The sequence below is a fragment of the Haemaphysalis longicornis genome, unplaced genomic scaffold, assembly GCF_048455015.1.
Source record: "Haemaphysalis longicornis isolate Haplotype H1 unplaced genomic scaffold, Haemaphysalis longicornis Haplotype H1 scaffold_7, whole genome shotgun sequence".
NCBI classification, from domain to species: domain Eukaryota; kingdom Metazoa; phylum Arthropoda; class Arachnida; order Ixodida; family Ixodidae; genus Haemaphysalis; species Haemaphysalis longicornis.
Window position 1 is genome coordinate 161,886,403 of NW_027526422.1, and position 13,492 is coordinate 161,899,894.

The window sequence follows — 13,492 nt, forward strand, 5'->3', positions numbered from 1 at the left end:
ACTCGGGTTTTTTTGCAAGAGCATCAGTAAAAATGATTTATTTTCGAGAATGTCAAGTGTCGTGCGTTTTTCACCTCTATTCTGGCTGTTTCAATGTGTCGATTACTGCAATCCACACTATGGCGCGCTTCGTTATTTACTGTCTTCAGCATGAAACAGGTATATTTGCGTGCGAAATTTGCCTATTTACATTGTTCGGCAGCTTTGCACAAGTTCTGCTCCAGAGTAACTTTCAAGGAGAACGTTTGGATAGTTTTTTGGCGGCCTCGACTGTGTTAGGCTTTGAAGCGATAGCCAATGGTGAACCACTAAAAGAACTACTATTCTGAAGGACAGCGTACCGACGTATCAAACACCTACCCCTTCATTTTGTATTTTTTTTCTCAAGGAGTAAACGTACCTTGCTGGTAGCAAAAGGCGCCGTCAAACCGAGCAGCAGGAGACCAACGAAAGGACCACAAATGGCTGCGTTGGCGAGAATGAACACCTGAGGCCGCATTGACAGGGAAATGGAAATTACTCGTAGGCTCACTCCAGTAATTGTGACGCTCTACTACCATAGCTGTTTTACACGAAGTATGTCGGTGCATCACATTCTATCTAGGAGTTATAACGTGGGAATAAAACGCATTAGGTTGCTAAATTTTGCCTTGCTTCAATTTAATTGAGTTATTGGTGAGAAAAAAAATTACGACGTCGTGCGGAACTATGCCGCACAAGTTATTGAGGTCTCTGCCGGCTGGGGATTGTGAAGTACCGTTAGTATACGGATAAGGGTATCAAAAACCCAAATTTCGATTCACTTTTTAGTTTGTAATTGTATGCAATGATCTTGAACAACTTTGTTTGTACAGGTGCGCAATATTTTTGTGCATACAGTTATTTTGTGCGTAAAATTTGCAATACGTGAATAAAAACCAGCAGTTCCATTTGGAGCATCCACTCTAAAAAAATGCAGTTGTTAGTCTTCGCCGCAATTCATACGAGGGACTGATTCATGCAGCCAACCATCAAAATTAGATGAACGGCATTGTCCAGAATAGGAATGAAATCAAATGTTTTGTCTGTGCTGATGCATCTGGCATTGCAAGCTTGACGCTCTGCGTTGCGCAATTTCCCATAAAAGGTCGCATTATTGAGGGATATTGAAAGCACGTGGCTCTCATATGCCTGCTTTGCTTTGTTGAAAGCATAACTTTGCCATTCGCAAGCATTGTGGGGAGGCTAAGCTACGGGATAACGACAAAGTGTAGTCAGTCTGTAGTTTGCAAAAACCATTAAAATAAATATAGACAATATGAAGCATTCGCCTTAAAATAAAACGGAATTTTCTTCGGCCAGTGCAACTCACAAAAATTATCTAATATAGCATTTCTTCAGAGTAGCTGAATCATGGGTGGTTGTTTTTCAGAAAATAAGGAACAAAACCTAATCCACTTTCCTGTTGAAGACAATCGTAAAACAGCGAGCACTTCTTCGCAAACTTGGTTGATTTCAAATTAGTAATCCTAATTTGCCATGTTATGCGGTCACCTTTGTGCATCCGAAGGACCAGCATGATTGTTCGCTTTGAATTACATAATTCTGGGTCTTTATAGCGCTGCATTGTATCAGTAAAAGAGTTGTAATAAATGTACTACATTCTTCATCCTTTATTAGACCAAGATAGTTTATCGCGTACACGAGTAAGCAAGAGGTCCCGCGTTAGAAAAAATCGGCACAGCATTCAAACGGGCATACGAGACAGCACGAGAAAAAGTTGAAACCGTGCCAACGCCTTACACAGCTCTTTCCCTAGCTGTAACTAAACGCCTTCTACACAGACAGGAGAGGCACTTTAAGAAGACAATTGTTGTTCTGTGTCTTTACAACGTCCTTTTTGTGGTACCTAAATAATTCGTGTGAACTTGCCGAAACCCGCCTTAAAATCTGTAAAAAAAATCTCCGTGCCTGCATCAGAAATAATAACAAAATCACCCAAAGGTAATAAACTGCAGCAAATCCGTTGCGTCGGCGACGTCAGAACCCAACGACTGGACTTGCTTCGTTTACTGAAATCCCTTGATATTTGTGCCACGATCAAGCTTTATTTAACGTCGTTTTCGAGGTACTTAAAAACTTCGTACGCAACTTACCGAAGTCTTCCCTCAATTTTTAAAAATAAAATCTCCGCTCCTGCATCACAAATTATAACAAAATCACCAAAAATAATAAACTGCCGCAAATTCGTGGCGTCGGCGAGGCCAGAACCCATAGTGGGCTTGCTTCGTTCGCTGAAATCTTTCGACCTACTTGCGGTGTCTCTGGGCCCACTGAGACCGGAAAGGTAGAGCGAGTACTTTATGACCACACTGGTTGCTGGCGTCGCGAGAAGACAGAGACAGTGCGCACTTTGGTCGCCTTGGTTTTCCACCCCAGAGACTCAACCAGCTAACCTATACCCACCCTCTCCCCTTACCCTTTCCCCTAACCCTGTTCTCTTCTCGAAGCAGGTACACTGCACAGCGTGAGCCGAGAATCACTTGAAAATAAACGTTTCAAACAAAACTTAGTTGTTCGAACAAAGCGTAAATTTGCACAAATCGAGCCTATATTTTTAGCTGTTGTTCTCTACTGCACTCAATACCCTTTGTTGGTGGAAATGTGTAAAGGTTGATCACTTAAAGACAAAAAGAGCTCGTGTAACTTGCCGAAATGGCTGACCCGACGTGTGCGACTGCCAAGCTCAGGGCTGTCATAACGCAGCCGGCGGCAAATGCTGTGGGTTAAAAAGGAGAATGATAATTTTGCATCCCGCGATGCATGAAATATACGTTGTAAAGATTATTACCTATGCCTTTTATGATGGGAGAGACGCTGGAGCTGTCAACTTTGAAGAAAGGAGTGACAACGTCCATGTACACTACGGCAGCCTGAGAGTTCACCAGTGAAGACACGGTGCTACCATCAGAGGGGAATAGAAACGTCGGTTGCCAATTAACACAGAGAACGAGGTACAAAAATAGTCAAGTAGTTTTTTTTTAATTATTACAACTTGGCGATCCGCTACAGACTTCCGCTTGCGTGATTCAGAATGGAGACTTCGCATGAAATAATTAAGTACAAATGTAAAATTTTCACAGACGTCCACTGACCGATCACAATATTGTAAGTAATTAAAAATAAAAAGCGATATTGTTGAAAGGTTTTGGGTTTTTGCAGAAGCTGTGTAGCGGAGAAAATTGTGTTGCGGCAAATACGTGCATTCTAGCGGATGTAGAGAATGTATTAACTTGCGTGGCATGGAGTAGGTTTTCATTATCTTGCAAGCGATTTTTTTAGCGGATATTGCTTTAATACTCCCCATTTATGCAACGCAACTGTGTGCGTCACTGATTAAAACCGACCATTTTTAAAGCGTTCAAGAAACCTCCATTACCTTGTCCTTTATGCCGGACAAAGTGGACTTTTTGTTAGTTTCAATCTTTCTGGGCCGTCCTACTTGTCAGTACTATAGGATCGGGCTACGGTGAGACTCGACCGCACATCGCGCATGAGAATCTTGGTTGCATTTTGTCAGTATTCGTAACAATCTGAACCACCTCCAAACGACCTATTTTTCTCTTCATGGTGGGAATTCCTTGATGAGAATCCGTGATGACAATCCCTATTCTTAACAATCTTCTACCAGTAATACACATACAGCAAAAGCGCGAAATATCTTATGCCGTATTTTTTCAGCACTTGCAGATCACTGATAATATATTATCAATCCCCTGCGTTACTAATCGCCGGGAGAAGCTGCAAGGAAAAGAAGTATGGGGCAAAAAACACATAATTTTGTTGCGTAAGCTAACCTACCATCGCCCCTATAGCTATCGCAGCACCGTACTGCAACAATCCATAACTAGGTACTTCTTTTAGCAGCACTCCAAGCATACTTGAGAAGAGAGCCCAAAAAAGCTTGGGTTCGTAGACTTGCCTTGCATATCCGTTTGCCTGCGGTATCAGACGTGTAAGGTCAGAACATCTTGACTAGCCTATGGTATGGTTTTTAAAATCCTGTGAGCTGCTCTTTCATTTTACCCAAGGACAAAGTAAAAGGTCAAGATAGCGAAGAATACAGGCAGCTTTGACTTCAAGTAGTACTTAATATCATCGCCAATATTGTGACAGGGAAAGTAAGTGCTAGGGTGCATTGCAATCGTAACAACGCTGTTTATTTAGTGGGCGAACTTGTACCCACGGTTCCGCTGTCCCCGCAAGACACAACGTCATAAAAACCAATCCTTCGTCTTTCCTGAGTCTTGCCCCACCTGCACACTTAAACGTATCCACTTCCAAAATACGGTGTGGAAAGCTGGGTTGGTCTGGAAAAGATGATAATAATGCCGTGGCATTATTATGAATGGTGCAGATAGGCACGAGCAGAGGAGCCGTAGTGAGTAATTGCATGTGGCAGAAAAAAGTCACCAGAACCTGCATAGTTGTGCAAGCTGCCATGTTGGGGCCTCCAACAATAGCACACGCCACTTTGGAACAAGCGTGCCACTTCTGTTCATTCTTTTAATTCTGTGGGCTGTTCTTCAAATAAACAGATAGGTACAAAGGAAGGATATATAACACTAACCATTTTCCACCACCATGCTTGGGCCACATTCCCGCTGGTGTAATGACACCCCGGCTGATGAAATACTCTCCGAACTTATAACACCCAGCTACGAAAGGTGCCCATCGGATGGAAACCCGAGGATCACATCTTCCCGGGTAAGCCAGAATGCTAATGCTGTGCCAGGTCTCTCATCCCGGCGGCGACATCTCAGGAGTGGCTCTGCCCACAGGTCGTACACAAACGACTAGTGCAATACGAAAATGTCGTGCTTAACAAGAAGCGACAAAGTCTGTAATGATCTTCGGTTGCTCACTTTGGAACCACCTCTATGATTTCCTTCAAGCTTCTCTTTTTTCCCTGCCGGCTAATGCGTCTTTATGGCTTCGGCTCTCCACGCTCTCCGGGCCCTGTTTTCATCCTCCCTCTGTGTTTAGGGAAGTACATTGCTGATGGCTGAGACTTCCATGGATCCGGTACACGTCCTCTAGAGCAGGGTTTTTACAACATCAGTGGTGGGTGCTCTCGTTACTACTTAGAAGGGCCCGCTACGTCTGGTTCTTAGGTTAGCACATCCTTTTTGGAATGTGTCAACCTAATGTTCCAAATCACCGGGAGAAATTGCCGAAATACTAGTGTTGTGACATATGTCAAAGAAACGTTTCATCATGCCCCTGTAGTTCATTATATCCTGAACTGTACTTTTTGTTTATTGAAATTTAAGCTTTGTCGTCAGAGGTAATTGTCAGGTCATGCCAAAGGCTGCATACTGAGGACAGCACCCTCACGCATGTGTGTGTGACCGGTTGTTATTCGTGACCGCAGTCGCCAGTCAGCAAAGCCAATGCCCGGGAAAGTTAGGGTACAGGTGAATGTATTGTTCGATATCTCTAATAGCCTATTCTCCATGATTGTTAGCCGCCTGGTGATAACAGGCTGGAAACTTGAGCGTGATGCACCAATTTCCACCTTGCGTGTTAGGCCTCTGTGAAGAGTAAGTTTGGCAACATGTCCACAAAATATATTACCATTAGTCCTTACTGAACGATGATGAGATAAAATTAGGGTCATGATATTTTTAGAAGCGTTGTATTACAGCCATTCTTTTTATGGTAGCTTTTTATCAGCAGGGGTTATCGTATCCCAGCACAGCCACTGTGCAAGTGTCAGAAATCAAAACATCTGCGCGAATCCATACACGCATAATGCAACAAAAAATGGCTACGCCATCCTGGAACGAGTCGGCCACGTGCGGTGAGCAAGGTTCTTAACATCTTAATGAGTCAACAGCGAGCAGGGCCTATCGTATTTTGTGCTACGCTCAATGACGGCCTCCATAAGTTGTGCCGTCCTGTGCACAAAATGCCACCTCAGAATAAACAGAAGTCGTTTTTAACTAAATAAATATGCAGAATAATCAGAGTAAACAAAAATATAGTTGGCGCTTTCTTAAAAACACATCTCCAATCCCAAGTCACAAGTAGAATGGTGGCCAAAAACAATCAGTTATTTAAGGACAATCCGCAATATGCACATGTGAAGGAAAAAAATTCACGCATCTCCACGAAGTGAATCATGACGAGTGGGCAAAGCACTGGGCCTCGTTCTTAGCGTAAATGACCCATGAGAGTACGTACTGGTGCTAAAACGGTTTTCAATCCAACCTAATCCAAAAAAACTGAATTTATTCCAATCAAATCATTTTAATCAAATCCAATCCAATGCATCCTGGCGCATGCGCAGCACGGCTCTCCAAAAGCATTCCCTCTTTCTCTCTCTCTAAACTTTTGTGAACTTTTTCACAGATGTTTCCATTTGTCTGGTGCTGGGCCGTGATCACGGATAGCGGACGCCGGAAAAGCCTCGGCCTTAAGGTGCTTCGCCCATAAGCGAAAGGTTATTGTGTAGCTTACCTTATAGACGCACTGACGACACCAGCGAGGAAGATTCCTGAGAGGCCCGGAAGAGCCTTTAAGTCGTTAAGTACGTAGAACGGTAATATCTGCAACAAAGATACATAAAAAACGACGAAAAAACGGCGACCGCAGGTTGTTTTCGGCTAAACTAGAGCAAGTAAGTTTTTTTAATGTTTGAAGTTAGCAAACGCATGTTTCGCGAACAACTTTATGGATGGGGCGACATCTAAGCCCTTCACGACCGCAAATGAAGCATGTATTCTGTGTGATGAATAATAATTTTGTTGAAAGACTTTGCAACCTACCCTATGAGCCCTCAAGAACTAGCCGACCTTTCGCACGTTAGTTTAATTTCAGATAAATCCATGTAGCCAAGAAATTTCAGATGCCTAAATGCCCATTTTGCAGTAATGCATTCCACTTAATTTTTTGCTCCAAGTTTGTTTCAGTTCCTGGACCTCTTTGTTAGCGAGCATATACATATTAGCCTCTATTTTTAATTTATTACTGGAGATAGAAGTTGCCCTAAGGCATGATTTAAACCCTATACCTACAACGTTTAGAGAGTTCTGCATGCCTACACCAAACACTGTTATACTTTTCGCATGCGAACCCGATGAATATGACCACCTGCTCCCTCAATGTCAAGTGGACGATAAACTTTCTCGTCGCACGTATAGTATTTGTTTTCGCGGTGTTTCTTGTGAAGTTATAAGAAGCCGTGAATTCCACACGAAAGGATTGCGTCTCATCTGAATAGTGCTCTTTCTAAAAGGAAGCGACAGATTCTTGGAGATGATTTATATGTTCGCATATTACGGCAAAGTAAAATTCTGCATGTTTTATCCCTATTTGTATATTACCACCAAAAACGTTCTGAAGGCAGTTTCAAATCATAATTTCATTATAAAACCCATTGGGCGCCGTTTGACAGCCTTATTTTGCCTCGAAAACATATCTGTATTTTATTTTAAGGCTCGCCCGCAGATTATTTCAAAGAATTTCTCAATTAAGCATGCTCTATTGACACATGAAAAAAGTTTCTCTCACTGAAATGGTTAGCTGTTTCTTTTCGACGAAGTTACATATAACTGCGACATGGCTGGCGGTAAATTTGTCGGGTAATTTGATATGGTTTTTACGGTTTCATACGCAACCATAACTCGACAGAAAGAGCATCCAAGACACGCAAACCGTAATTTCGGCCGAGCAGAGGTGAAAACAAAACACAAGCACTAAGTCCCAATCCTCAATCGGAAAAGCTGGTGCTGAAACAGTCCATGTGAAAAATTCGTGGCAACCATTAGTGCGTCAGGGTTTCGGAGATGAAATGAGCACGTGTTTTTTTTAGATCCTGAAAGATTTCGTATCTTGAACGGGTTCTACATTAAACCACGTATATGCATTCATATCGATATCATAAAATTTTGTTCTTAGGACAAGAATACGGATCTTTAGTTTAGTTGGGTTCCGACTCTGCCTATTGTCACAGTTTAATATTTTGACTCGTCCTCATCACGGAAGCTGGTTAGTCACTATTTGCTTCATAAACTTTTCTCCTAATCCGGAAATTAAGAAACGTTCAATTTCCGTATATTATCCAATGCCGGATTTTACTGTGAAGAAGGTGTTTCTAAGAGTTGTAAATCTGTATGGTGCTTTTCTAAGGAGAAACCCTTGATACACTTTCATTTCTAGATACGTCTCCTTCTACAAAACCAAAATGTGATACTTCAAGCAAAATTCATACCGCTCGCAAGGAGCGTACAAGAACGTTTGGTTGTTACAAGAAAAAACACCGACGAAAAAACGAAGACTACCTGCAATTGCATGATTTAGACTTTCGCACTAGTATTCTTTCAAATCTTCAAAAAATATTGGTGTCTTAGTGAACATAGTTTCTAATTCAGGCTCATTATAATTCTTGCCGTGACGTGGGTTATTGCGTGTGGAATTATAGGTCTTACAAGCCTCAGTGGCTTATGCATAATGTGGCCGCACCTTAACATTTGTTTGAATCGCACAGAGGTATTATTTCCTGATAGCACGCGGTTTTTCAAGCACGAGTTTTTTGTAGCGCAAACTACACTACGCTGCCTCCGGAAGTCTTCCCGGCGTGACCAGTTTTGCCCTTGAGCGCTAGAGGTCAAACCTCATCTCCTTCCGCAAGAGCCCAGCACGGAGCAGCGGCCCGGTAACGGGGAGAGGCAGGTGGCCGGGTAGACAATAGAGAGTTTTAGCAGTCCGTTAGTTCCGTCGTGTACGTAGTTACCGGGTTGACCGGGATCCGTCTGGGCACTTATGCATTTGTCGTGGTAAGGGGATTGGTTCCGCGGGCTTGCCTTCGCTATGTCCGCGCCTTCTTGCCCTTCCTCCTCGCCCTTACGTATGCCCAGGCGCAGACGGGTCCCGGTAAACTCGGTAACAACGTATACGACCGAACAGGCGGACTTCTAAAACTCTCTATTATCGAGGAGGGAAAGGAAACGTGCGCGGGACCCGTGTGCGGGACGTGGGCGAGGAAGGCGAGGAGGCCGCCGCCGCAGAGATAAGCGCTCGCCAAGAAGGTCACGAGGCCTTGAGCGGTGCAGAACCGTGTGCGATAGAGGAAGACGAACATCCAGCTCCGATCCATCGTGAAGCGGGAGGCTTAACTTAACGCCGTGAGGCAAAAAGGTGGAAAAACGGTACTTTTCCGTAGAGGTTCGCTACCTTAAAGCCTTATGCATCAGTGTGGGCTTCCTTCATTTTTTTATCGGCGCCTTCCGCCACTCCTATTGTTATCAGATAAAGCTCGTAACTTCTGATATTCTCGCTTCTGCTTGTGGCTTGTCGATAAGAGCTGCAAGTGAAACTCGAAAGACCACATGAAGTCATTAGGCATTCGTTCCGACAAGCACAGTGTTTACACTGTTCCAAACGCCAGAGGGCTTCGTAGTAACGATTATTTTTTTAGTACTTGTTCATAAAGTAGAGTCTGTTGTTTGTTTTAAATAAAACTTCCTTCTCTTAAAACCTCTCGAAATTTCGGTATTATTCTCATGAATAAATTTTACGTGGCCGTTAATGTAGAAGGGTGCAGTTCGCGAACTCTTTTTTTTTCTGCGCGGGAGCTGGTTGGCTACGTGAGCAGTCTAGACTTTTAGCGTTTCCTATCACGTTTTCCGAAACACTACGACGTCATGACTCAGAGGGTCCTCGTGAATTATAACGGTGTGCTTAAAAACTAAAGCAATAAACAAACAGTGTACTCAGTAAGCGTTCGCCTTAAAGTATTTTTTTCCATTCCAAGCCAATTTGCTTACTTCACAAGCTCGCCCAAGAATACCGGGCTGGCCGTAAGTACGAATTCTATGCCTGGTAGCAGCGCAAACAACACGACCAAGAAGATCCGTTGGCACGAAGATGGCGCTGTGTTTGTACTCTCTTATCGTATTGTACCGTATTGATTGCGGTGTTACTAGGCATGTACCAACTCGCCAATCTTCCGGTCTAGTAAGTACGAAGTCTGACTTAACGTGGTTTTTGCTTCAAGTGGTCAGAATTTGCTCCAACGAATAATACAAATTCGACAGATGTTTCAAACCGCAAACAGGACCGGAAAGCTATAATAAAAACTAACAGGCAATGCTGCTCAACTATTATTTCTACCTACATTCCATAATATTGATAGAAAATGTTCCGTTGTTGGTGTTACCTGACTAACAAAATGCGTTTGTTAGTGATCATTCGGGGCATCTGTGGGTAACTTTGATAGTGAATAGGGACAGGAAACACTTCCACCTTAAGTATATATCACCATCAACAACAAAAACGCATTTAGGCCCACTGCAGGGTGAAGGTGTCTCCCATTGACTTCCAACTGCTCCTATCCTGCGGCGATGGAGTTGACTGTTTGTCACCGAATTTCCTCCCTCCATCGTTGTTTTTGGCAGTCGACTTCTAGACCCGCGTCGTGGTATAGACTACAGGAATTGTCAACTGGTTTTCCTTTTTCTCACAACAGCCTCAGCCCAAGACCATTTTTTTTATTTTCTTGAGCAATGACAACATGCGTTCTAGTTTCTTCCCTGATCCAGGAAGCTCGTTCCGTGTCCCTAATTGTTACTGGTGCCATTATTATTTCCATTGAACGTTGAGCCGATCTAAGTATGCTTTACATTTTCTTAGTAAGGCGGCAGATTCACCTCCGTATTTCATCACCGAGAGCATGCACTGGTTGTATATTTTTTACGGAGAAGCTCTGTAGCACATCGCAATTTTTTTCTGTTCGCAGTTTAATGTATCAAGAAAATACCTAGTTCACGCACGTGCCTGCTGTGTAAGGTGTTTAGTTTGACAACGGAGTGGAGGCAGGCAAAAGTGATAATTGGCACCCTATCAGTCTTGGCTGGCGTTATCGAAATCTGCAGTACTCAGAACCACTATCGAAGCGCAAAACAAAGGGGAGTAGCTTTGCGCCGGTCTTCGCTGTCTCGCATGCATAATCATGGGAACGGCAATTAAACTTCGCAGTTCGATATCTCGGAGTACGGATCCGCTAATTCTGCCAATTGAAACTGTGTAGGAAGACGATTGCTTCTAATTTTCCAATAGAAATATGCCGGCTTACTGCAGCCACTAAAAAGATATTTATTCAATTTTAGTTAATTAAGCGCCACCGACTTCAATACTTACCCCCTTTTTATGTGTCCCCCTGGGCGCGTAACCGCAATGTAGAGGTGGTCTCCATGTAAATCTAAGTGCCTAATTTAAAAAAAAACCTGTCGATATAATTTGATAACCTGTATATATCGCTTTGATACCCTTTACATTCCTTATGTATGTCGTCTAAAAATCTCATGCAGGTCTATTGTATTCTCTGGTGCTCTAAGGTCTTCAGCATGGCGGCAGTGTGTACTCAGTCAAAAGCTTTCTCATAGTATACAAATTCAACGTAAAGGGATTAGTGTATTTTGCGAATTTCTATATACTTTGATTGAAAACATTGATGCGATCTACGATTGACTACCCCTTCCTAAACCCAGCCTGCTCTCTGCGTTGTCAGTAATCCAGGCTGTCACATTTGCGGCTACTATAACATTGATAACCAGCCATATACACATTTGCACTATATATACATAAAACATAGCCTGAATTCAGCTGCTGAGAACTCATCGACTGATGTAGTAAGTTACACATATGCAAGGGCAGGCAAAAGGCCCCACCTGATCAGTTCTCGTGATTTGGCCTAACATCTGTGGATCACAGCCGCGATAGCGACAGCTCAGTGCCATAGCTTCAGCTGCTCCCAAAGAGTAGAAGATGCACAACATCACTGTACCGAGCAAAATGGTCCTGCAAAGAGAAACAAATGTGCAGGCGAAGAGAGTCAGCTGAAAGCGGCCTTAGTTTGCTTACCTTAGAGGTAGTTCATTAGGTAGCTAATAATGAACGTAAATTTACTATACATTTCACATATTATTAGTTTCAAACAGGGTGTGGTCTGCATGATTTGCATGTAACCAATGAATCTTAACACATCCACATCCTAATTACATAACCATTCGGAAATAGCAGAATTCCCGGTATAAAACACCGAGCAGTGGGTGAGAAAGCGCTTCTGACATTTCAGTTTTCGTATTGCAGTGTTAAGTTGAAGGCGAGCAACAGTTAAAGTGACCAGACGTGAACCGCATTGCAATAACGACGGCAGGTAGTGCATTTCATTACATTCATGACTGAAGATGAAGCGCTGATTACGCCTACAACAGCTTGCAATAGCTGTCGTACACTGTGCTCATAACGCTAATAATAACGAAATGAAGGCTGAGTGTTCGTTATCTTGGTGGTGGTGTCTGGTGGTGTTTTAAACTATCACTCTAAAAAAGGAGTAGAAAGGGAGGCGCAGCTAGAATGACTCTCTTTGGCGCTTCAAAGACTCTCTACTACACTTCACGACTGTTCCACTTCGAGACTTCAAATCTTCAATACAAATCAAGCGTCCACAGCATAAGTGGCCCAAATTTTTCACCTCATTTTATTTCCAGAGTGCCAGTTCAGGTTTGTTGGTACAGCATTGCAAAATGCTGTGGCGTTGATACAGGAACATACAAAGCGAAGGGGCACACGTGGGTGTCCTCTGCTTTCGTTCTTGTTGCATAAGGGATATAAAACTACCTTCTAAGAAAGCCATAACTAATACATTTTTAGAATATGTCTTATCACGAAGCAGTCATCAATATTACATGCCACACTTCTGCTAGCAGACTTTTTTAACCCAAAAGTATTTTATGCCACTGTACACCAAGGTGTGACCGCCGACACATTCGTCACAGAAATGACGTCGCCAGAAAACTGTCATTGACGCGGCTGCGCCGCGTCATTCCAGCCAAAAAATCTCTCCCTGCAGCGGAAGGGACACAGCGCTTTTCCCACGGCGTTACGAATTCAAGCGCGAGTATATCAACGAACGCGCCCTATATCTTTCCCACTACTTTCTTCATTAAGATTCTGTCAGGGGGGTAAAGCGAGCTCCGATACCGTACGAATCGTGGGAGCTGACATGATACAATTCTCATTGTTGCCAGAGCAGTTGTATTGAGCTCTCTAAAAAATTGTTCCGTAATTATTTAAATAAAACAAAGAACTGAAGCAAAATAGTTACAAATAATTGTCTCAGTAATTAAAACTAGCTCTATAAAAACTTTTAGTGTAATTAAGCTCTAATTAGCGAACAAAGATTAAGTGCGCAGTTCAGTTTTGGTTTAAATTTGTTTAAGTGTGCTAGGAAGTGGCGAGGCCCTTGCGCCTGACTTGCGCTGTGTGTGTGCAGTCTCCAGCTCAGATCTGCGTGCGTGCCAAACGTGTACAACTAGTACAACTCCGATGCACGCGCTGAGCAAGTACCTCCTAGGCCGCCTGAGAGGCTGTCATTCGTTTTTTCATGTTAAGCACATTATCTATTCCCCCTGAATTGACGCCGGAACAGCGATTTCGATCTGAACTT

The 13,492-nt window shown here is 43.1% G+C and overlaps 1 protein-coding gene across 1 annotated transcript in view; it reads right to left on the minus strand.

Moving 5' to 3' along the window:
- LOC144146633 (sodium-coupled monocarboxylate transporter 1-like) overlaps positions 1 to 13,492 on the minus strand; it is a 78,830-nt gene that overhangs the window by 35,876 nt on the left and 29,462 nt on the right. Inside the window, exons 5-8 of the mRNA XM_077678570.1 lie at positions 11,712 to 11,841; positions 6,502 to 6,590; positions 2,831 to 2,940; positions 2,704 to 2,758 (exon numbers count right to left, since the gene is read on the minus strand). Coding sequence (XP_077534696.1) covers positions 2,704 to 2,758; positions 2,831 to 2,940; positions 6,502 to 6,590; positions 11,712 to 11,841 — 384 coding nt within the window. The remainder of the gene's footprint in view (positions 1 to 2,703; positions 2,759 to 2,830; positions 2,941 to 6,501; positions 6,591 to 11,711; positions 11,842 to 13,492) is intronic.